The sequence below is a fragment of the Chenopodium album genome, chromosome 5, assembly GCF_948465745.1.
Source record: "Chenopodium album chromosome 5, dcCheAlbu1.1, whole genome shotgun sequence".
NCBI classification, from domain to species: domain Eukaryota; kingdom Viridiplantae; phylum Streptophyta; class Magnoliopsida; order Caryophyllales; family Amaranthaceae; genus Chenopodium; species Chenopodium album.
This window is the reverse complement of record NC_137838.1, coordinates 12,520,988-12,545,025: the sequence shown is the minus strand read 5'-3', so window position 1 is coordinate 12,545,025 and position 24,038 is coordinate 12,520,988. Positions and strand designations below refer to the sequence as shown.

At 34.9% G+C, this 24,038-nt stretch overlaps 4 protein-coding genes across 4 annotated transcripts; 1 reads left to right on the top strand and 3 right to left on the bottom strand.

Moving 5' to 3' along the window:
* Positions 1–251: 251 nt before the first annotated feature.
* LOC145632610 (uncharacterized) lies at positions 252–1,269 on the bottom strand. Its single transcript, XM_081684963.1, has 3 exons — positions 835–1,269; positions 602–745; positions 252–458 (listed from the first exon to the last, which is right to left on the bottom strand). Exons 1-3 carry the CDS (start codon positions 1,267–1,269, stop codon positions 252–254), a joined length of 786 nt encoding a protein of 261 aa, XP_081541089.1.
* An 8,019-nt stretch (positions 1,270–9,288) lies between these two features.
* Positions 9,289–11,938, top strand: LOC145630463 (cytochrome P450 84A1-like). Its single transcript, XM_081682721.1, has 2 exons — positions 9,289–10,383; positions 10,886–11,938. The coding sequence occupies exons 1-2, from the start codon at positions 9,457–9,459 to the stop codon at positions 11,507–11,509; spliced, it is 1,551 nt and encodes a 516-aa protein (XP_081538847.1). The 5' UTR covers positions 9,289–9,456; the 3' UTR covers positions 11,510–11,938.
* Positions 11,939–11,955: 17 nt separating this feature from the next.
* Positions 11,956–15,228, bottom strand: LOC145632609 (inactive glucose-1-phosphate adenylyltransferase small subunit 2, chloroplastic-like). Its single transcript, XM_081684962.1, has 9 exons — positions 15,172–15,228; positions 14,768–15,076; positions 14,220–14,467; positions 13,957–14,116; positions 13,383–13,486; positions 13,031–13,142; positions 12,714–12,812; positions 12,227–12,349; positions 11,956–12,111 (listed from the first exon to the last, which is right to left on the bottom strand). The coding sequence occupies exons 1-9, from the start codon at positions 15,226–15,228 to the stop codon at positions 11,995–11,997; spliced, it is 1,329 nt and encodes a 442-aa protein (XP_081541088.1). The 3' UTR covers positions 11,956–11,994.
* Positions 15,229–16,602: 1,374 nt separating this feature from the next.
* Positions 16,603–21,757, bottom strand: LOC145630462 (6,7-dimethyl-8-ribityllumazine synthase, chloroplastic). Its single transcript, XM_081682720.1, has 8 exons — positions 21,478–21,757; positions 21,262–21,380; positions 19,221–19,313; positions 18,735–18,830; positions 18,087–18,165; positions 17,851–17,897; positions 17,450–17,509; positions 16,603–17,121 (listed from the first exon to the last, which is right to left on the bottom strand). The coding sequence occupies exons 1-8, from the start codon at positions 21,614–21,616 to the stop codon at positions 17,080–17,082; spliced, it is 675 nt and encodes a 224-aa protein (XP_081538846.1). The 5' UTR covers positions 21,617–21,757; the 3' UTR covers positions 16,603–17,079.
* Positions 21,758–24,038: the final 2,281 nt, after the last annotated feature.

Genomic DNA, 24,038 nt, shown 5'->3' with positions numbered 1-24,038 from the left:
GCATGGACACAAGGGATACTTGTTAGGTCCCAATGGTAGCAGCTGCATGTATGGTTGCTGAGGTCAACTGTAACTAGGTCAGAGTTTAGCTCTACCTCATAACTATCCCCCCTAGAAAGTTGCACAATGCAGTACTTTGCAGCAGATTCTATCCTTTGAAAGATCTTCTTTACATAAGGAGTCACCTTTCCTTCCATGTTTTGATAAATTTCCCACTTATCAAGAGTTCTTTTCATCATATACCTCCTAAGCTACTCCATCTGAGTCAAGATTGGTTTATCCCTAGCTTCTTTAATTACAACATTAAAAGTCTCACAAATGTTGTTAAGCAACATGTTTGACTTAGGGAAAGAACAAAATGCATGCCTAGACCAATGTTCAGGGGGGATATCAGCAAGATACTCATAAGCTTCCTCTGACAAGAACTTTATTGACTCCATTGCTACTTCAAAGTCAAACTATATTGATTGTTTTTGACAAAAAAGCACACAGACAGGCATATCAGAACAGAACTGAACAAACTCAAACATGGCAGAACAGAACGAAATCATATCATAGTTGAAAACATTAAAAAGAACACAATTTTAGAGAACAACCATACCAGTGTTGTGGCCCTTGCTGCTGACCAGAAAAGCTCCTTGAATGTAGCTCCACTGAATTGCAACTTGAAGTTTGCCCATATATGTCTGACACAATACCTAGTGTCTACATATGGCACAACCTGTTGCAAAGCTTCAAGAAGTCCCTAATCATATAGCACACACAATAAGTCAGCTACTACACATTTTTGTAACCAGTGTTCAAAGAAGAAGACATAATGGCAGAAGTGGGTACCTTTTGCCTGTCTGACATAAAGGTATAGCCCAAACCTTGATTTTCATCCCTAAGGGATTTCATGAGACTTTCAAGGAACCAGACCCAAGTCTCAGTGTTCTCTATTTCAGTTGTGGCCCATGCAATAGGGTAGATGTTGTTGTTGCCATCCTTACCTACTGCAACTAATATTTGACCAGGGTATGGACCTTTCAAGTGACATCCATCAACCCCAATGAGTGGTCTACATCCTGACAGAAATCCCTTTGACAAAGGTGCAAGACATATGAACATTCTCAAGAATAATGGGGGCTCAGGCTTATTAATCCCATCAACTACAACATTGCACTCAGTACCTGGGTTGTATTTCATCAAAGCCTTCCCATAGTCCCACACTCTTGAATATTGTTCTGCTGCACTTCCATATATCATAATCTTGGCCCTTGCTCTAGCCATCTAGGCTTTACTGTATGTGATTTCAATACCTAGATCACCTAAAACCCTCCTTCTAAAGCTTTTCAGTTTCCACCCTGGGTCACTCCTCCAGTCCTCAATATATTTGTCAGCTAAATATCCAGCAGTCAGATTCAGATTGCTTCTGACCCTTAAACAGTTGTGCTTCAATTTCAGACCCTTGATCTGCCAAAAATCTTGATTTACAGACCTCCTTGCTACCACCCTAAAATGACATCTCCTTCCCCCAACACAAGTACACATAGGCAGCTTACACTTTTTTGAATTCCATTTGCACTGGCACCTCCTTCTACACTGCACTATTATTTTGCTGTTGTCATTATGCAAATACCAGAACTTATACCTATTTTCAATGGCATGAACCCTTATGACTTTCCTGAGAACCTTGTTGTTGAGGAACTTCTGTCCTTTCACCAACTGAATAGGTTTTTTATAGTCTGTAGAAGCATGAAACCATGGGTAATTATCTGTCTCATCATCAGAACCTCTAGGGCTTTCCAACTCATCTGAATCAGATGTGAACTCCTTCTGAACTTGGTCACTTCCTTAATCAGCAGCTCACTTTCAAGCATACACTTCTGTTCATGATCACTCTCCTCCTGCACACCCTTTAAACTTGCATTCTCATCTAGTATGTTCTTTACATAAATATTAGCATCCTCATAATCACCCTCCTCTTCCCCTACTCCCCAATCTAGGTTAGTGTCACAGGAGTCGGAACTGGAGGAACCAGATCCAGATTCAAACTCAACCTCACTACTTGACCTTTTCTTCCTTTTCCCCTTTGATTTCCTGTTTCCCTTCACCCTTCTAGTCCCATATGTACCCTCCTCTTCACCTTGCTTATTTTTACCTTTCACACAATCAGAGAACAATTGCTTTTTTGTGGTGGTCTTCCTGTGCTCTACAACCCTATCACCCCCTTTTTTTTGTTGTTTTCTGCCTCACAAGTGTCTTTATGTGGCAGTTGCTGCTTTAACCTAGGGCTCCTTCTAAGATCAGTGGGCTTAACTACAGTTATGGGTTCTATGCTAGTACAATAAACAACAACAAAGTTATCCTTAGTCTTTGTCCCCAATAAGCCCTTGACATCACCATCAACCAAAATTTCCTTTTTTCCACTTGACCAAGTCTTTCCCTTTATCTTATACCAGATGTTCCACATGCTTGGCACATGCAAATCATGCTTCACAAAACCCCATATGCAAGATTCCCTCAGAAAGTTGACACAAATCTCACTGACTTAGCATTTGTACCTCCAATATTCCCTCCCACCCTCATAACCACACAAAGTCTTCCCCTTTACTTTTCTGTTCACAAATACACCTCCTAATCTAACCTTAACATCTACAATTTCAACATCAGCAACAATCTGTACATTTAATTAATCAATATTAAAAACCAACACAACACTATTTTAAACAAATAAACCAAGGGACTATGTCCTACACAGATCCACAAATAAATAATTCAATAACCCAACAAGAATTTAACAGGAATTGCCCTCAATTAAACAATTCAATCAACTACACAATAAACCCTAATTTTCGAGATATTTGCACTTATACCATCAACAACCAACAACTAGCAAAATTAAACACAATGAACAAAATTGCTTACCTCTTTTGACCCCATTGCAGTAAGCTACTGACTTGTGAGTGACCTAAGCAGCTGGTCCCCAACAAACAACTCCAAGATGACGACTTCTCCTGAGCGCAGCTTCTCCAGTTCAACAACCTACCCTTGAATAAATGCGTTGCAGAAGAATTAGGGATTTAAAAACAAAATTAAGGTTCTGATGTAAAGATGTGTTCAGAATTAAGAAGAAAAGGGGGATTTGCTGTGAATTAAGGGAGTAAAATCAATAAGGAATGAGTTGGTTGAGAGAATTGAATGACAAAGAGAAAGAAATCGAGAAAAAAGAAAAATAAAATTGGAGGGAAGTAACTACTCTGGGGCCCACGTGACAGAATTCCACTGGAAATTCAAATTGGGTGGTAATCTGAATGAATAATTAAATTATTGGGTGGTAATTTAAAATAAAAAAATATTTGGGTGGTAAGTTAGAAATTAGGTATATTTTTGGGTGGTAAATTAAAAATTTTCCTATATTAAATTAAATAAATTAATTTGGGTTAAATCATGTTAATGATCCATTTTAACTATTTTTGGCCCACCTAAAATAAATAATCCGAATTAATCAAATACAATTCGGGTTATAAAATAAATCAAACGGACCAGGTTAAAATACTTTTAAGTCATAAAATGGGCCAGGCCCAAACCTACTAAGTCCACTTAATTAAGGAGTTATCATCTCCTATAAATACACCATTCCTCCATCAGTTAGGGGGATCCAGAAATCATTATTTCAAGAGCTCATAAAACTCAAAAGGAATTCTCTCTGAAGTGAGTCAACAAGCACATCAAATTCGTGCCGAATTGTTCAGATACACTCAAACACATTTGAACGGGATTAAGCTTCATAAGCCCTCGTTCAGTTGTACTCAAACAAAACCCCTCGTATACAGGTTGACATCTTCAAACGTCACCATGCATTCAAACTCAAGTCGACGTCATTAAACGTCATCCTACAGGTGTCACACACTTGTCATCGTCAAGCTACGGAACAGAATCAGATGACTTGGTTTATTTTATTATAAACTGTTATGCAGAGATTGTACCCAAAACTCATATATTAATATAAATTCATTTGTTTCTTTATTTCTCGTCTTATTCCATACTATGGACCTACAATGTTTGGTAGTAGGGAGGAGATGGGGTCTTTGTGACTTATTCCATCCGAGCCTCATTAAACCCTAAAAACGACTCTCTTTATATAGAGTGTCGTAGAGTAGCTAAGTAAACAAGATAACTATCTAAATATTCTACGAGATCTTGAAGATAAATATCTTGTATTTTTCGATATTATCTCCTTATTTACATATATCTGACACCTAATAATTAACAAAATTTCGGTGTCAACAACATTATTGAAAAAATTATCAAAAATTTTGGTCCAAATTTTTTTTTTTTGAACAATACAACCTTTGGGGGGGGGGAGGGGTGTCAATTTTAAACAAGACATTATCAGCTGGTAACCTGTTTTTATAGGTTACCGTGACACGTGTCATTGTTTTATTGGTTTTGTCAATTATCATCCAGCCACCACCACCACCCAGCCACCTCTTCTCCCCTGCCCCAAACGTACGCACCACCCTCGGCGACGACGGTACAGTCGGCGACCAACTTTCCTACCGCCGGCTGACCCACTTTCCCCTAAGCTAGACCTCCACTTTCCCCGTCGCTCGCGACGTCCAGGCAAAACCCTAACTCCTTTCCTTCAGAACCACGACAAAACCATCCTAATCCACGCGGCCACCACAAAACCCACCGAAACACCACAACACCCATTCCCTTTTCCAAATCCGGGTTAGGTTTGTTTGTCGGGGAAGATCAGGTTGTCGTGGTGGTTGTCGGGGGTTGGATTTTTTTTTTTCTTTTGAAAAAATCTAAAATCAATTTTTAAAATAAAAACCAAATTTAGTATTTAGATCGATTACCCGACGCCACGTGTCATGGGTAACCAATTTAAAAGGTTACAAATTTTTTGTCTTTTTTATAATTGATACCCCCAAAGGTTGTATTATTATATCATTACAAAATAATCCAAAGGTTTTCAATGGGTGTATTATTAAAAAAGAACCGACCAAAGGTTATTTTATTTTTAGCAATTTTTCCTACATTATTTACATAAAATCAATAATACTTTGTAATGTAAATCATCTTAAATATACAATACTTAAAGTATTTTTATTTAATTCGATTTTTTGTCAATCAATCAATAATAATACACTAAAGGCAAATCTTAAATGACAATTATGGATATCATTCTATGGCACCAAAAAAAAAAAAAAAAAATAAATAAATAAAAAATAAAATAAAAAAATAAAAAATTGTAGAGATATAGCACATGGAATCATGCATGTTGGTTGGGACGAGCTTGTATAAGTAGAAAGAACGCGAACAACAATTTTTAATGTGCACCCTGATGTATAATCTAAATTGCAAAAACTAGCACATTATTCTCAGGAACTTTATTGAATTGGCTTTGTAAGAACAATAATAAGCAAACACAATTATTTTCATTCTGTAAGTGAGTATTAGGTAGACTAATTTGTTTATTTGAAATATGGTCGATCCGTTTCATCAATTTTCACTAGCTTTTTGATAATGTATGATATTCTGTTTGTCAATAACGTATAATGTTTACAAATATAATAATTCACACGTGAATACATGCATGGTGATTTGAAAATAATGGAGTTATTGCGTTAAAAAAAGGTGAGGGATGATGACTAATAATACAAGAGTCTATTGTGCTATTTAATTGGCTAATAGTAGCAATGATTGATTTTAATGCTTGTACATAATCTTACTACAAATTAAAGAAAAATGATCAGGTGACGAGACTTAATTCCTACTACATACCTACCTTCAAGAATTTAACCTACTAATAAGATACTCCGTAATTGACATCCTCAATATCGTTGTTACATTATTGTAGAATTGAAGATAAATACAATAGGAACTTAATTTAATTATAAGTGGAATTAAAGAAATTTCAGGAAACAATTTCCTAAACCTTATCTCTCCCTCTCTCAATTTTATATATTAATCGATCCCATAATCTCCTACAATCAGGAGAAAATCTCTAACTATTTGAGATCGATATCCTTTACTCTCAAGGCCAGAGTAGTTTTGCTCAAGATCTTAATACAAAGCACAGGGTGAAATCCAACTAAGCCTAATATTACCCTAAAACACCCTATATTACTATATATGACGGACAATAGTATGTCTTTAATGGGCTTGATGAATGTTTAATTCAACTTTATGTTCATATGTGTAACCTTATAGGATCCAGTTAATATACATGACCCTTTAACAAAACACCAGGCCATGACCCCATATATAACCAAATTAATAATCTCTTAATTAATTTTATATTTACACTTCGTATTTAGTAATTGCTCAACTTGATCGAAAAACATTTACTCCTAGTCTCCTAAATTACTTTCACCGGCCTAGCTAGTTGGTTGCTTTATTACATGTGTTGAGTCATATTGAAGGTAATTATAAATAATTACGAAGTAATTAATAATTGGAATTAATTATTGAGTATCAGGTTAGGTTTAGCACCTTAATAATTGTATGTATCTATCTCTGTGGAAGACACCTCTATAGTGAAGGCAGTGGAATCCTTGTCGAGGGGATGGAGTAGGATTTACTTAATCATTTGTTGATTTCATGGCTCACCACTTTTATTAAATTATATCTTTCAAGTTTCAAAATAGGCTATATTTTTAAATTTAATTTTAATTAGAGCAGTTGAGCGAATAAATATGAGTGCAACTAGACACATAATTGCTATTTGTTTGGGATGTATGTAGGAGCATTAATTGGTAAATTCACTTAATTTTTGTGATTTGTTTTTATTGTTAATATATACTATTTATACTTACTGTTGTATTTTGAATGTACTATTATACATGTATTTTATACTACTAGAGTATAAATTGTTTTAGTAGTACTACTATTCATAACCATTATAGGTAATAGTGGTACAATATTTGTACCACTAGAAAAAAAAATCACCACTCTTTTGTCTTACAGCTGCTATTTACTTAAATAGCAACTATGCGTCAATAATACTTAACCAATAAATTTTACCAAAAAATAAAGATTGCATAATAGTACTCCTTTTGGCCTTTCTTGTTCTATGACAAGGTATTGCGATCAGCCCGGACTGACAAAATGCGGATTTTGATATCCTCAATTAGTTGGATGATATCCTCTAATGGTTGAATGATATCATCCGGCCATGAAATATATATATATATATATATAGCTAATATAGGATAGAAATATCATCCAACCAATAAAGGAAATTTATATAGCCAATAGAGGATATCATCCATCCAATAGAGGATATGATCCAGCTAATTGAGGATATCAAAATCCGCATTTCGTCAGTCCAGACTGACGCAATAGTTTGTGTAATCCTATATGGCCAATATGGGTGTTTCATTGTGATTGTTTAAATGTCACTTATGTCTATGTCGTCAACTTGGCCTAGACTATTTACAATCTCATATGCATAATTTTATCACACTTTTTAACAAAGTAAGCTAAAGTAAATTTAGTTCTATGGAGCCATAAAAGGAGTAGAGGAAGTATACATTTGGAAATACTACTTCATCTGTTATTGTAACAGTTGTAAGGCAGTACACATTCTTTTCACGATATTTAAGAAAAGTGGGTCTCACATAGATTAATACAATTTAAGGGGCCGTTTGGTTGGATAATTTGGAATGGGTTAGAATAGAGTTAGAATTCATTCCATCTAATTTTTTTTTTATTAGTTGAAGTTTTGAGTAATGGAATCTCATATCCAAGGGGATCTAACTCTCCCCATACATATGAAATCTCATACCTCACCTTTTCCCTATGATTAACAATAATCCATTCTATTGATGAAGTATATAATTCATTCCAACAATACAATCAAACAACTTTGGACTAGTATGGGTATTCATCTGTACCAGTCTGGTACCCCCTCCGTGTTTTAATAATAAGTGTTATAGTTTGATCAAATACTTATGCCGAGACACGACTTTGACCATTAATTTATCTAATCATATGTTAATAAAATTTTAGAAAATTTGATATTATGAAAGTATATATTTGTACGAATTCAACAATAATGTATTATACAATAACATTTGTTTTTATTTTTTTATTTTTTTTGTAAATATTAGTATATTAATCAAGTCAAAACCATTATGTGAATAGTGGAAAGAGTCAAACTGTAACACTTATTAAACACAGAGGGAGTAAGAGGTTCCATACCAATTTATTTGATGAATCATATCAAACACCCCCAAACGAGGTTAAAATAGCATTAGGAGTATAATAAGTGGGTAATAAATTAAATAATGAAAATAGTTTAACTTTTACCAAAAAGTTTATTTTTTCATTTATAGTATGTTGCAAGCATTGTGACAATTTCATTTTAGGAAAATGTTATTTTATACTTGATATACTCTCCTAGTTTCCTTAACCAGTGAGCTTAAATTAGTATTAGATGAATACAATAGTATATTTTTTTTTTAGAGTAAGAAGAAGGGGGCTCATTTAGGGGGGGGGGGGGGGGGGGATAAGGGAAATCCCTAAAATGAGTCCCATGAGACTTGATCCCTAGATCTCAGGGATACTACGATGTGGGAGCGATGCTTCTACTCTATCACCTCAATCACAAATACAATAGTATGGAGTAATGCCTGAGTATAATGACATCGATGTGCCACGTAGTCCCTATTTTGTTGCGCCACATCAAACCCTCAACCTCCTATAACACATAGGACTATTTAACCATCTAAGCCAATATCTACTATGGAATTTGTATGAAAAAATTTATATAAGTGCAAACCACAAGGTTCAACTTAAAATAAATTAAAAAAAATATATATCCAAATAATAACTCAATTTTGATTTGACAATGACAATTGCAGTTTTGAAAAGCCTTTTAAAAAATTATCGATTGTACGTCTACAACAGTAACAACCCGGGGCAACGCTCGGGTCACTCACTAGTTAACTTTTTATACATGTTTTTTTTTTTTTTTTTTTTTTTTTTTTAAGTAGTTAAAGAGATTGATGTTTAAATATGAGCATGGAAAGTATGCATACAGACAAATTAGTCAAATAAAAATAAACATTTTCCTCAAAAATAAATAAATAAATAAATAAATAAACATGAAGAGTTATAAAACAAAAGGAATAATATTGGAATTCATCTATTATTTTTTTATGTTAGACATGAAACATGTCCTAGTTGTTTGTCAAGTTTAATCGATTTGTATTATTGGATTCAATTGGTAGAGCAAGTTGTTAGTTTATTTTTCTTTCCCAACAAACCAACTCCTAGTAGTATAGAATTGAACACCATTTATATCTCATGTCATCAAAATTATGTTACAAAAACACACAATTATTAGTGTACATAGTGTACCACTAATAACAAGAGAGAAAATACAGTCACTTAGTTAAGAGCTTAAGGCAAAAAAAAAGCTAGCCATTATAATTCTAACTAAAGAAATAAAAAAAAAAAATGCATGAACAACTATTTCTAGTATTAAAATCAACGTTGTTGGTTGTAACACTACCCATGTTAATACTAGGCATCATTTCAAGGGTAAGGCGAAAGCCATACCCACCAGGCCCGACGGGCTTGCCTATCATCGGTAACATTACGGTGATGGGCCAGCTGACCCACCGCGGGCTAGCCAAGATGGCGGAACGTTACGGCGGGCTGTTCCACCTAAAGATGGGCATGTTACACATGATGGTCGTCTCCAGCCCGGATGAGGCCCGAGAAGTTCTACAAGTCCAAGACAGTGTCTTCTCCAACCGGCCCGCTAGCATTGCCATCAGCTACCTCACCTATGAAAGGGCTGACATGGTTTTCGCGCACTACAGCCCTTTTTGGCGTAAGATGCGCAAGCTATGCGTCATGCACCTCTTTAGCCGGAAACGGGCCGAGTCATGGCAATCTGTCCGCGATGAGGTGGACAACATCATCCGGGCCATTTCAGGCCGGGCCGGGTGTCCCGTTAATATCGTGGATCATGTGTTTAATCTTACTAAGAATGTTATATACCGGGCCGCCTTCGGGTCAAAATTCTCCGCGGGCCAGGATGAGTTCATAGCCATCCTGCAGGAGTTTTCCGAGCTTTTTGGAGCGTTTAATATAGCGGATTTTATCAAGATTCTCACTTGGGTTGACCCGAACGGGCTTAACAAACGGCTAGTTAAGGCCCGGACCGCATTGGACCGGTTCATTGATCCGATTATTGATGATCATGCCAAGAAAAAGGCAACTAATAATGAACATGTAAAACAAGACAATAAAGTTGAAGATCTTGATGTGGTGGATGAGTTGTTGAACTTTTATAGTGAGGATGCCAAAGTTAATAAGCAAGAAGATTCAAATAACCCTATCAAACTTACTAAGGAAAACATCAAAGGTATTATCATGGTAAGCAATTTAAGCATACATTTATTACGTAATACAAGTAATATAGATTGTCTTAATATTTTGTAGGTAGAAAAAATAACAAATTAAAATTCACATGTCATTATTTTTACAAGATAATATTTTCTTTTAATAAATTTAAAATTGATATAATCATACCTCATAAAATAAATAAATAAATAAATATTATATAGTCAAAGTAAGTTATGAATAGTGTAAAAAGTCAATCTGTGTCATTTATTCTGAAACAAATGGAAAAAATTTAACCCTGTTTCAGTAATGCCGAAGAGTAGTGGTACAAAAGACAATAAGCTGCTCTTAAACAAGGATGTGATGCGGGTTGCATGATTGACTTAGATAGTTGAACACTTGATTACTAATAATGCTAATATCATGTATCATGTAGCAAAATATTTGTGGGTATATAGTCAATAACTCAGATATAGATACATTATCAAATATCATGTATAACTAATAGTAGTATATATTTACAATAATTATACAGGATATGATGTTTGGAGGAACAGAAACAATAACATGGGCAGTAGAATGGGTAATGACAGAATTATTACGTAACTCCAAATACATGAAACGGGTCCAACAAGAGCTTGTTGACGTAGTTGGTTTAACTCGACGGGTCAACGAATCAGATCTTGATAAGCTCCCATTTTTTCGATGTTGTATAAAAGAGACCTTACGTATGCACCCACCAATCCCGCTCTTGCTCCACGAGACTGCTAAGGATGCAGTCATAGGAAAATACTACATCCCTAACCAATCACGAGTCGTGATCAACACATGGGCTATTGGAAGAGATCCGAACTCATGGTCTGATCCAGACACGTTCAAACCCGAAAGGTTCCTTGAAGAGGGTGCACCCGATTTTAAAGGGGCTAATTTTGAGTTTATACCTTTCGGATCAGGCAGACGGTCTTGCCCGGGTATGGGGCTAGCGTTATACACGCTTGAGTTGTGCGCAGCAAACTTACTCCATTGTTTTACGTGGGAGTTGCCTGATGGGAGGAAGCCGAGTGAACTAAATATGGATGAAACTTTTGGACTCACTGTCTCAAAGGTGACTCGACTCATTGCGGTGCCTAGTCCCCGCCTATTGTACACGCTCAGCTGAATGAACCACGAACCCAAAGCTGCAGGATTGGTGATTGCAACAACGAAGGCAGGGTGATATCAAATTTATCCACCTCTCTTTCAAGTGAAATATTTAGCGCTGAGTATGAGGAGACCCATACTGCATCCACAATAAATAATTTTGTGCACTATATAATAAAATTTCACTGCAGTTTGTTTCACCACATTGGCACATTCATGCCTACTCTTAATTTTCAATATATATGTTCTTTGAATATACGTAGATACACCGACTAAAATCATGAATTTTTAACATACTATGAATGTCTTTCATGTAGGAATATCCATGCATAGTTCTCCATAATCAGAAGAACAAAAATAATGAGAATTCTAAGTACAATTGTTGGTTCATTGCACAATTAAATTTTCATGGTGCTACAGAATTCAATGATTTGTATCTGTTTTTTCTTATTCTGTTGAAAGAATGGTGTTGAAGATCTTATCTTGTAAATAGCTTCTGCATCATTATAAGATGGTGTCATCAGGGACGATTGCGTTCCTAGTTACGATCACTATCCCTTCACGGATAACTATCCCTTCATCTTCTCTGCTTCCCTCCTGAATATTATCATTGTTTATAATCTGCAAACATTCAAGTAAAACTTAGTACATGATCATTCATTAAACTAATTGTTGATGTAAACATAAAGATTTTCAGGCTTTATAAGTTGATATGTGAAACTTAAGCTTCTTTTACCATGACTCTTTTGCCAATTCTTGCATTCTTGTCTATTATAGCTTTCTTTATGAAAGATCCTTGCCCAATTCCAATCGGAATTGTCGATGATGTCTTTGTTTCCATGTTCTGCAGAAAATTTTCCTGTTTGTTTACAGAATAAGTTGAAGGTATTCAATTAACGTATAAAGAGAACTAATAATAACACTCCTTTTTCATGTAAGTTCTACCAGATTCGGTTATAGTGCTAGTAGTGAACTAATGATATTGTGTATAGCCTTTCAAATTCACAGATAATTTTGATGTTGACAGAAAAGTAAAGGACTGGGAGACACTATATACTTTACTTTGTACGAGTACCAATTATATACAAAAATTAACAGATTAGCCAAGTTGGACACATGAAGACATACCCGTGCTTGACAGATAGAACTCGAGTTCAAGACGTGCAAATCATTTTCACATTAGACATAGAAGGGGCAGTTAATAATATAACTATTAGTCTTACTTGGTAAATATCAGATCCCATTATAATTGAATCTTCTATCACTGCTGCATCATCAATTTTTGTTCCAAGACCTATCACTGAGCCTTTGATTCTGCACCTCTGCTCTTGAAAGAATGTAAAATAGGGGTGACCAACAAGAAATGATCCAACTTTAAATCTTAAATAAATTTTTAACATAATTCAATGGAGTAAATGGGAAACATTTTTATACAAAGTCCTGATGATTTAGGTGCCTTTTTTTATAAATAGTGTTTGTAAGCCTCAGAATTGTGCTTATTCAGATGAGAAATAGAACAAGTTAATATGACTATTCTTACATTGAGAAGACAACCATCTCCTATGGCACTGTCAGTAATTACAGCATCGGTTACTCTTGTTGGAGGGAGACGCCGAGGCAAAGTATAGAGAGGAAACTCGCTATCACAGAAGCTGTCACCAAAAGGGTTAAATTTGTATTAAACATAGGAAGCTAAGACTTATAATATCAATGACTTTAAGTAGACGTACAGTTACAGTTTAATTTACTCCCTCGGTCCCTTGAAGAAAAATGCATTGACAAAAAAAGGGGGGAAGAATGCAACCATTTTATCTCCAGGGACATATAAACAAGGTAGTATACTTCTTTTAAGGGGAGAGGGAGTATCTATTAAATTGAGTGACTTTACTAACTCGAATCTTAAGTCTGTTGTCTTTGTGCTTTCCAGGTTGGCTTCATAGAACCCCTTTATACTTTGCATGTTTTCCCAATATCCATCAAATAGATATGCTTGAACCTGGCTTTGGCCAAAAGAACAAAAGCAAAACTTTTTCAGCAAACTGTAAATCTAGATTTAGACCATCTTTTCGACATCTAAAATGACATTTTGAAAGATTGAAATCTAGAAGTAATCAGAATTAGTCACCTAGATACAGAACTAGCTGTTCGTCCAGATGGATTCAAGTGAAAACAATGAAACCATACAAAGATAAAACTATGTAATGACTTTTGCTTAAAGAATTAATATGCTTACAGTGAGAAAAACTTTAACAGAGAATGTAGTATGATGTATTTTCCTTTGAGTAAACAATGAATATATGCCTCAAACTTTATATGAAAATTAGCTATCTTGGTTTAAGAGTTCAATAATAATGAGACCATGGTTCGTGCATTTATCATATGATGTTTATACATAACACAATATCTTCCCTTTAAATGATTTAGTTGATAACTTGATTTTATCAATAAAGCAATATTTCTTCATACCTTCATTCCTAATGATATAGCACCAGGAATCACTTCACTCTTGAAGTCATTTGCCCATGAAAGGTCTTCTTTGAGAATGTTTACCATCACATCTTTGCTAATGACGTAGATGCCCATGCTTGCATAAGTAGTGTGCTTGTTATCTTCGGAATTTTTGACACTTCCAATCTGATTGATTGTGTTTCAAGAAAATTTAGTCCGAAGAAAATTATAGCTTCTTCGTGATGAAATTATAACAGTCCAAGCAACTCACCAAAGGAAACGCAGTCTCTTTTTCAAATATTTCAAGTACTTTATTATCTGAATCTACTTTCAAAATACCAAAACCTTTGTCATGCCTTTCCTCTAATCTTAGAGCTGAAATAGTTATATCAGCTCTAGTTTCGTGGTGGAGCTGCAGAATGTCCTGGTAATCCATTCTATAAAGATGATAGCCAGGGAGGATAAGAAACTCCGTGGCAGGGCACTCTTCTAGCATCCACAAAAATCTCCGAACAGCATCAGCATTCCCCTGCCATTTACAAATAAGAAAACTAAGTACTACGTATATCACATGGAAGGACTATAAGAACCCGAAAAAACCATAAACATGTTTATAGACTCTTCATTTCTCCTTAGGTGCTGTGTTGCTATTTTGTTAAATCTCAGACAATCCGACATGTGTATGGACAGTGACTTCATTAGGATTTAAAGCATGGATTTTGCTTAAAAAAAATTAGCCAAGTCAGATGTAGTACCCAAGTCTGAGTAACATAGAACATCGCCAACAATTTGCTAAGAAAAACTTCTTACAGAAAAATATGTTCCTGACCTGAAACCAGCTCTGATTTTCTGGGCTTTGACATGCAGCAATGACTTGAAGAAACTCCTCTTTCCCAAGACCCACATTCGAATAAGTTCTTGTAAGGTGGGAATTGAGAGAAGTGGAATTAAATTGAGTTAGAGCATACAACTTGGTTATGTTGCTGTTAATGCAATTGCTTACAACAGCATCTATCAGTCTGTATTTTGCTCCAAGTGGAATAGCGCCTGCTGACCGTCTTCTCATCAATGGGCATAACTTGCAGTCTGAACCATTTCCAAATAATATTGCTGCAACACTCTTACATGCACAATTCCCCTAATATAAGTCAAATACCACCCCTGACATTATAAAATATAGTAAGCCTAAAGCCTATAAATTTAACATTATGTGTAAAGGATTAAGTCAAAAACCTGATTTTCCTGAGGTGAAACTGAAAGAAGTTGATCTGCCTGCTGAAAGTTTGGCATGGGCGTACTTGAACAAACGGATAATAAAAACTTTTTACGAGTTCTGACTTCATTATGGCGCGACCTTAGAAGCGTATGTTTGATATTGGTAGGAACTACTGAGGCTAATTCCAATGTCACCATTACAAAATATGAATAATTTTGCTTTTGTTAACAAATAATGAATGATTTCGACTTTAAAAGCAATGTATTATATTTGACAGTTGCATTAAACCAAGGAAGAAGGCATAGACAGGGAATATTTAGGTTTCTTCCTCATAGCCTCTGCAGCATGGTTTATTACAACATGAATCATACTGTTTTTTTGGAAATATTATTATGGTACAAAACAACAGCTGACATTCCTTAATTGTAAAAATTTCGTTAATTTGTTTTAAGGAACTTCATCTGACTTTGATTCGAAGTTTCTTATTATCACTAATCACTTTCTTCATCAATTCTTTTGTTTGCTTTATTCTTGTTGATCCAAAATGGTTTTAATTTATTGAATATCTTAATCAAAATTCTTGTCTAGGAATCTTAAAGGACCAATGGAGATAGCTTGGTCCAATATTTCTGTTGTACTTAATTGCTTAAAATAAGGTTTTTATGTTTATGAAATTTCATTTCTTATTCTTTGATTACTATATGTTTATCTTAGATGTCTCATGTGCTCCTATTGATTTAAAATAAGCATCATTTTAGCACGTTGCACACAAGTTACAAAGTTTTTTGCTTAATATTCTAACACCCTTGATAAAAACTTGTTCTTAACTATAGTAATTAATGATTCCATTCAAGGTTTACCTCACATATTATCAACAACGTAGTAAAGTCGCATATGGTACACGAGACCTTGGGTATCAAATTTTATCTACATCACTATCCACTCCAACAACGAATTGGTACTTATTTTTTTTATGAATTGAATAGATACTTTATTTGGAACGAAGCACCAACTTTAAAACCATAGTTATTAAATTGGATTTAGTAATGAAAAAAAACAATAATTTGTTACCCTTGGATTACTTTTTTCTAGGAAATTAGTTCCCTTTTTCCTAGGAAATTAGTTTTCTCTCACTATGCTATTCGAGATCTTCCACTAAACTACTAAATATTTACTGTAGTATGGACCTCAAAAGGAAGGATCTTTGAAGAAACAAGGACAATACTCAAACTTAAGCTTGAAATATTTTGGCTATTTTTTTTAGAAATTCAAGCTAGAGTGGTTATGAAGATAGGCATACTTAGCTTTTCAATTCAATATGAAATTCGGTGTTTTCTAAAAATATTTTTAAGGTCAAAGAAAACAGCCTTTTTGGAGATTGTATTGCATAAGTGGCCACAGAAAATACACAGAATTACCCATATAAGAATTTTATAAGGGTATAAAGAGAAGGATAACATTTGTTCGTTTGTTCATTGATATCTTACTTTCAAAAATGTCAATACAAACGACTCGAAAAAGAAAACTGTTACAAAGGTTACATTTGGAACGATGTCTTGGTTGACATTGACAAATGACAAGCAAATCACTAGCAAGATGAAAGTTAAAAGACATAAGTTTGAACTATTCTCAGATAACAATGCGCCTTGTCCATAACAAGAATTTATTCCAACAAAAACTATCAAAACCAAATAAATGACTAAAAAAAAAAAAAAAAAAAGAAAAAACAAAGAAAAGGCCCAAAATTTTATCTTTGTTCAGGAGGGGTGGTAAGTTTCATCTTACGTCCAATGTACTGTAAGACTCTCAGTTTCTGAATCCCCTCCTTCCCCGTGCTCATTTGTTTATAGCAGCTCAGGAAATTAGGTAACCTTGAAGTGGCTCAATGAACAGGGGAAATACCTTTTACATCAACCATAATGAATTTAGGCCTTCAAATGATGTTCGAAGAGCGAAGCCATTTCAATCTGCCAAAATAAGTCAGATGGTCATTGATAAGAGCTTATATTTTGCGGATCCATATATACAGCATATGTGCTCCTTACACCTAGACATTAAATCCCATTAAATCGGGGTGTGGTGCAATGGCATTGCACCATGAACCAAACTTCCAACCCTATGATACTGGATCTATTTTATAGGCCACTCCCAAATGGTTTCCCCTCTTCCTCCCCCTCCCCCCTTTTTCTAGAGAAAATAAAGACCATATTCCAAATTCTACATCAGAATAGAAAATGTAAAAATAATGTCGAAATTAATATTCAGCAATTATGTAGTCTACGGTAAAAAACTTACAGCTGTTAGTGCTGACTCGGCACCTTTATTACCCGCTTTTCCACCAGCTCTATTTATGGCCTGCAATTACAATGAACAAGAGAAACACAAATTATAAGGGGCTTAAGGTTGAAGTAAAACGATATAGCATCAACAACACATTAGTATCAAAGAGACAAACTGATCAGTTGGTTGTACCAAGGTCCCAAAGTAAATTCATTTAGGCAGCAAAGAGGTCTAGATGTTATCAGTGAGCATACAACAACTTGCAGGTGACAAAAGACAGATGATATGGCATTCATTATATTTGGATAGTGGTATGCTAAAAAAGTTTTCTCAAAAAAATCAATTGAAAAATAAAAAATAGAGATAGTATGCTAAAATTTTGAAGTGAGGAAATAGGGGGTCAGAAAAAAAAATACCTGATCCATGTCATCACAAGTAAGGACACCAAAGATACAAGGTACTCCTGCAGCAGAACAACAAAACCACAATTAACCTTATCAGCAACATGCAATAAACACAGACAATTTTCAGAGCTATGATATGCACTTTGGGAACAGTTGCTTTTGATTGACATCTAAATGGAGAAATATGCATTTGCAAGTAAACTGTCTTTCTGGAAAATGCCAATATCATGTGGACTAAGAAGTTCTACCTGAATTTAATCCAGCTGAGAGTACTCCAGAGGAAGCAGAATTAACGACAGCATCATAGTGTGAAGTATCACCCCTTACCTAAAGTTGCCAACAAGGAATAAAACATAATCAGCTCAAGAACAATTCAGATATGGTTTCAATAAGAGACAAAATGTACATAAACATACTATGATTAGCCATTGACATTGGATTTCTTTCCTCATACAGTGATTGCACATAATATGAAAAGGGCCTCTAAATAATTGTACATTAAAAAGAATGACCTGTAATAACCCTATAATAGCTACTTTTCGGATAATAACACGAATAAAATTTGATTCAGCCTTGACACCTCAACTAAGGCCTAAGGGTACCATGTCAAATTAACAGAAGCATTAAAAAGGTTGAGAAAGTTGGTGCGTGAGTCCAATGCGTGCTGGGAATCAAGTGTATTAAACATATTCAACATGGGAAATAAAGTAATTGTGACAGCCCTAAATGGCACTCATGGAAAATTACAATACTTGTGACTAAATGGCCATGTTAAACCTAGGTCACAACCCAAAAAAAACTCCATGTGGTAAAGGAGCAAGAAGGATGATTTAGAAAGGATTTGACTAAATAAAAAAAAAAATTGCAATGAATTCTAACACACGCCAAGGACCTACCACAGCTCCAAGACAAACAATAGCATGATATTTTCCGGATTGTCCAAGTGCCTGTGCAGTTACACCTAGCTCATAAGCACCAGGAACCCAAATAACCTGTCATAAAAGAAAAGTTTGGTTACAAATTATTTATATTAATAAAGGACTACTTGAAACAATTAAAAAGATATGAACTTGAACAAGTTTATTTCTGAAATTATTAGGGCATGTGCTATTAGGATTGGGGAGTCAACTTAAACATCTTCAAGGAGCTACTCTTTTTTTTTTCAAAAAAAAAGAAGCTCCACCAAATAGAGAGAGAAAAGGTCTTCCGCATTTAATGCACCATCTTCCATCAGTTTATCCAGTTATAAATAGAAAAACGGCATTTTCATTTTCAACCCCTTTCTATCTGTGCAAAGTGCTGATGGCATAAACACATCGCACATTCGCACCGATTGGGAAAAACTTGTCACAAATATACATAGGCATAGAGCAGCCACATACATCTATATCTTCATTGACGGAATATTTCTTGAAAGTGTCAAGAGCTCCTTCCATTAGCCGCCTTGTCACAAATTCGTTGAATCTAGCCACAACCTTAAATAAAAGAAGAAAATATAGACAAATTAGAGATGCAAACAGACAACTATCAGGTTCTATTACGCCCCCATAAAACTATGGGTCATGTAATGACTAAATTATGTACAACAATTCTTAAAACCAATTATATCTTTTCAGCAATTATGGTCATGTAACGCCTAATCATGTATGATAATTCTCAGAACATGAAAAGTAAGAGTATAATTAATGTTGAGGCACCTATATACAGGGAACTAATATCTAAATTTCTCCCTTATTCTGGTAAAGCTTTTGCTCTGCAGATTAAATAGCCACATCTACAAGTTTCAGTATGTTATAATCTTACAATTAGCCTGTAGATCACTAGCTCATTAAGTCACTGCTGCAGCTTCCAAGCAGCCAGTGTTGGTCTTATAGCATTTGAAAGGAGAAATAGGCCAATTAGCCATGCTCAAGAGAATTGTTCAAATTTAAGACTGCAGAGAATCTGTAAGATTTTATCACATGACTTCTTTCTTCGTCAGTCACAAAACATCTGGGAAAGCATGCCTTCTCCCCTACCTAATTACAGTACAAATAATTGCATACACCCTTCTCCAGGGTTAGGCACTCACATTTCTTTTTTTGGCTCCCCCTTTTGCTTGCCTAATTTCTATTAGGTTGTATTATATCTTAATTTTAATACTCCGTAATGCATTGAGAACATTCTTTGGCTCAATCCAAACAAGAGGAAATACATTGCCAAAATTGAAGACTATTCTGATTTAGACATGATATATATAGGCCTTAAGTGCTAAGTCCATATAAAATCAAATCAGAAACTTTTACACTAGATTGTAAATTTACACTAGAAATAATCTTCACACTTTCACAGTTTAGAAAAGTTTGGCTCAGTTCATATCATCTCATATGATTTTTATCATCTCATATCAGAAGAATTTCCATTTGATCAGATATTGACAGGCAAATCAAACAGGGCCATAGAGTCATTTCTATACAATATTTTCCAGCGGCTAGAACGTCTGCCATAGTTTACTCAGCAAAGAAATCCATTCACAGAACAAAATTTCAAATTGCATTTGTTCCCAGTATAAAGCCAATATTTTAGAAGTACTTTTATCGTCTTATCAGTGACAGCATGCAACACATGCTTGATGCTTTGACTTCTGCCAAGGATACTTGAACTCTAGTTGGCAGAGAGAGCATAAACATCATAAACCACAATTTGAAATCTCTATATCATTCTTTAGATCCATCAGATATAATTCAAGCAGTCATCGATTTTCAAAATCCCTCTAAAGCCTCGAATCTAATCAAGACTTTTCCTTTATTTGCCTTTAAATCTATCAACTGCACTACTTCAGTATAACCATACCCAAATCCACCTACCCCTTACCCTCAATCCCCCAAACGCCTCATCCTGATTATCTTATTTGCTGAGTAATCCCTATTTCCCTATCTGATTAGTGATTACCACCAATTTTATTTTCTCTGTGTTAAATTAAATAGAGAAAAAGGAAGCCAAGGTCTGAAATGTTAGTATCTCCAAAATTTCATTCTCATCAAAACATCAGTACAATAATTCCATTGTTGCATATCACAATCCTTATAATAATACATCAATACCAACAACATCTATGATGAAACTAACATATTTGCCACCATTTCTTCATAATATCAATAAATCAAATGGGTTTACTCAAAACTCCCCTTGCTCTTCTAAGTCAAACTAAATTCCAATACTTTTCAATCTACTATCAAAATTTATAAATGCACATCAATATACATTGTAAAATTGCAATCTCACAACATTTCAACCTCAATGTGAAACTACCCACTTACTACCTAATCTAACAAATTACACTAAACATAATCAAAATTCTGTAAAAAAAAAAAAAAAAAATACCAAAGATAAAATTGAAAAAAAAAAAAAATCAGCATAAAAAGAGGGATAGAAAAAACTAACAATGGCAAATCGGAAATTCTGGGCTTTAGTGACATAACCTTCAAGCTCCCTAACAGCATTGGTCACAACAAATGATGCCCGATTTTTCTTTTCTGATGCAACATGAACCAACCCGGTACCTGAAATCAATAAATTTGCAATTTTGAAAACTACCCTTTTAAATTTATCAAATTTTTGAACAAAAATTGAAGGAAAAAAAAAGTAAAAATTACAAACCAGGAAAAGAGGAAGAGGAAGAAATAGGAGCAGAAAATCGAAGAAAGGCAGAAGATTGTTGAAGGGAGGTGGGTTTGAGAGGTAAAAAAGTGGGGTTTGCAGTAAGGAAACAAGATTGAGAAGCTACAAATGAAGCCATTTTTGGTTGATTTGGTTTGCTGAGTTTTTCTTTTTGTGTGTTTTTGAGTGAGTTGATTGGTGTGTTGGGGTAAGTGCGTTGGAGTGAAACAAATCAGTGCGAGATTTTATAGCAGGCTGCGGAACATCAGCGGCATGCTTCGAGCCTTGGTGTGCTGTGTGTGCGCGCGGATGATTCATGCCTTTGCTTGCTCTCACCTAATCAAATGATTTGTTCTTGATTTCTTTAACTTTTGGGGTATGTATGAAGTCAACACTATGGTGAGAAATTGAGATGCACTAGTCTTGGCCTCTTGTAGTCGATTGTAATTGTTAGATTTTTTGGATGGCGATTAATGATATTGTTGAGAGGTGACTTGTTATATTGTTGAAAGGTGACTTGTTGCGTTTTACACTAATACATAAGATGAGGTGATTTATGTTCTTGTTTCTTAGCAAATGGAATGATCTGATCTAGAAGATGGTTTTGTGTTTATTTATTTTTAGTATGGTGGGTACTAAGTCAACATTATAGGAAGACACATTGGTGTTGAGGGTGGATTGTAATTTTTGTATCGCTTAAATAACAACTTATTATATTATTGAGAGGTGACTTGTTATGTTTATTGTTATACATAATATGAGGTGTAAATTATATGTGTAATACTAGTTGTTGGATAAACAATAGCATAAACAATAGCATAAAATGTTGGTATATTATGCACGCTAGCATCCTCTGCACATTAGAGCATGACATTATAGGTGTTGGCTCATTACAGTCATTAGTCATGGTGTTGGCTCATTAGAGTACAATTAACTATTAGGCTTGTTGCTTGTACCACCTTATAGCCATACATGTCAACGACTCATTATGGTACAAAATTTTATCTTCATATCCACCTTGTTACTTGCCAAACTCTAACTTGTACTTTGTGTTACTTTTACTTTAGATGATATCGGATAATATTCTACCAAAAATCACTAAGGCTTATAATACAATATAGTAAGAGTTTGCAAATTAGAGATTACATATATATTGGGAGATGTTAATGGAGATTTCATTAATATTTTAACATTCATTTGCATTGTTGGTATTGAGAATATATTGAGAGTACGTAAGTAACAAATTTCAACTACAATATCCTTACCACAAAGTTTCATATACGGCTGGTCGTACGGTGCGGCCAGCCATATATATTTTTTAATTCTTCTTCTCTCTCTTCTTTCTCTCTCCTCTTTTCTTCTTCCATCTTCTACGACATTTTCCTTTTTCCCCCAATTTTATTTCTCTCTCCTCTTTTTTCTTCAAACTTCATTAATGGTGTCATCTTCTTAGCTCAAATTTCTTCAAACTTCATTAATGGTTTACTATTGGAAATTTATGTTCTACGAATTTTATGTTGAATTCAAGCTTATTTGCTGAAAATTTTGATTATATAACTTGTAAGTTGTTAAATTTTTTTACTTAATTTTTTGTTTAATTGAAGAACAAAGAACAAATTGTTTTAGTGTATAGTGGTAGTTTCATGGATGGGTAGTGGTGGTTTCATGGTTCTAGGTTCTAGATCTGGTTTTGTTGGTGGTTTAGGTTGGTAGTGGTTCGTTGGTGGTAGTTTTTTGTTGGTGGTGGGTAAGGGGTTACTAGGTGGTCCGGTTAGGGGTTACTAGGTCGGCGATCAGGGGTTACTTGGGGTTACTAGGTCGGGGGTTACTAGGTCAGCGGCCAGGGATTACTTGGGGCTACTAGGTCGGGGGTTACTAGGTCGGTTAGAGGTTACTTGGGGTTACTAAGTCAGTCAGGGGTTACTAAGTCAGTCAAGGGTTACTAGGTCAGTCAGGGGATACTTGGTCAAGGGTTACTAAGTTAGTCAGGGGTCACTTTTGACTTGGGGTTACTTTGTCTGGGGGTTACTTTGTCATTTGCTGATTTGGCACCCTGCCGCATGGTGCGGCCAGCCGCACCAGAAACGCACTGTATCCTTATAGCCGCACCAGAAACGCACTGTATCCTTATTGATACCTGTTTTTTTTTTTTTTTTTTTTTTTTTTTTTCTTTCCCTTCTCCATAGATCTATTAATACAAAGGGTGTTTTAACCAATCACAATTTTTGTCCAATCACCCCCTAAAACTTGAAGGATTGATAATCCAAATACAATGTATGTGCGCTAATAAAAAAAATCCTTCAAATGAGTCTTTATGAGGTTTGATCCCTACTGGACATTAGGGGTATGAGTTGGGAAGTGATGACTATTCCATCCATTTATCCTCATTTTGCAAGGAAAATATGATGTAGTAATACAATTGAAGTAATGAATCATAAATGTACTATATCAATTGATACCTTCATTTCCATTCCTTAATATACTGGAATAGTGCCATATATTTTCCAAGTAAATAAAAGTTAGGAAATTTTGTTTAGAACTACCCTAAAGATAGGGTCATT

What these genes read in the sequence shown, in the direction of transcription:
- LOC145632610 (XM_081684963.1), bottom strand. Translation starts at nt 1,269, where the DNA reads ATGGCTAGAGCAAGGGCCAAGATTATGATATATGGAAGTGCAGCAGAA. An exon ending in TTATGTCAGACAGGCAAAAG is followed by an intron (nt 746 to 834) that starts GTACCCACTTCT and finishes CTATATGATTAG; the next exon opens with GGACTTCTTGAAGCTTTGCA. An exon ending in CAGCAAGGGCCACAACACTG is followed by an intron (nt 459 to 601) that starts GTATGGTTGTTC and finishes CAATCAATATAG; the next exon opens with TTTGACTTTGAAGTAGCAAT.
- LOC145630463 (XM_081682721.1), top strand. Translation starts at nt 9,457, where the DNA reads ATGCATGAACAACTATTTCTAGTATTAAAATCAACGTTGTTGGTTGTA. An exon ending in ACATCAAAGGTATTATCATG is followed by an intron (nt 10,384 to 10,885) that starts GTAAGCAATTTA and finishes ATAATTATACAG; the next exon opens with GATATGATGTTTGGAGGAAC.
- LOC145632609 (XM_081684962.1), bottom strand. Translation starts at nt 15,228, where the DNA reads ATGCCAAACTTTCAGCAGGCAGATCAACTTCTTTCAGTTTCACCTCAG. An exon ending in ATATTTGAAAAAGAGACTGC is followed by an intron (nt 14,117 to 14,219) that starts GTTTCCTTTGGT and finishes TCAGATTGGAAG; the next exon opens with TGTCAAAAATTCCGAAGATA. An exon ending in TGGGATCTGATATTTACCAA is followed by an intron (nt 12,350 to 12,713) that starts GTAAGACTAATA and finishes GTAAACAAACAG; the next exon opens with GAAAATTTTCTGCAGAACAT.
- LOC145630462 (XM_081682720.1), bottom strand. Translation starts at nt 21,616, where the DNA reads ATGGCTTCATTTGTAGCTTCTCAATCTTGTTTCCTTACTGCAAACCCC. An exon ending in TTCCTCTTCCTCTTTTCCTG is followed by an intron (nt 21,381 to 21,477) that starts GTTTGTAATTTT and finishes TATTGATTTCAG; the next exon opens with GTACCGGGTTGGTTCATGTT. An exon ending in CTTGTGATGACATGGATCAG is followed by an intron (nt 17,510 to 17,850) that starts GTATTTTTTTTT and finishes TTGTAATTGCAG; the next exon opens with GCCATAAATAGAGCTGGTGG.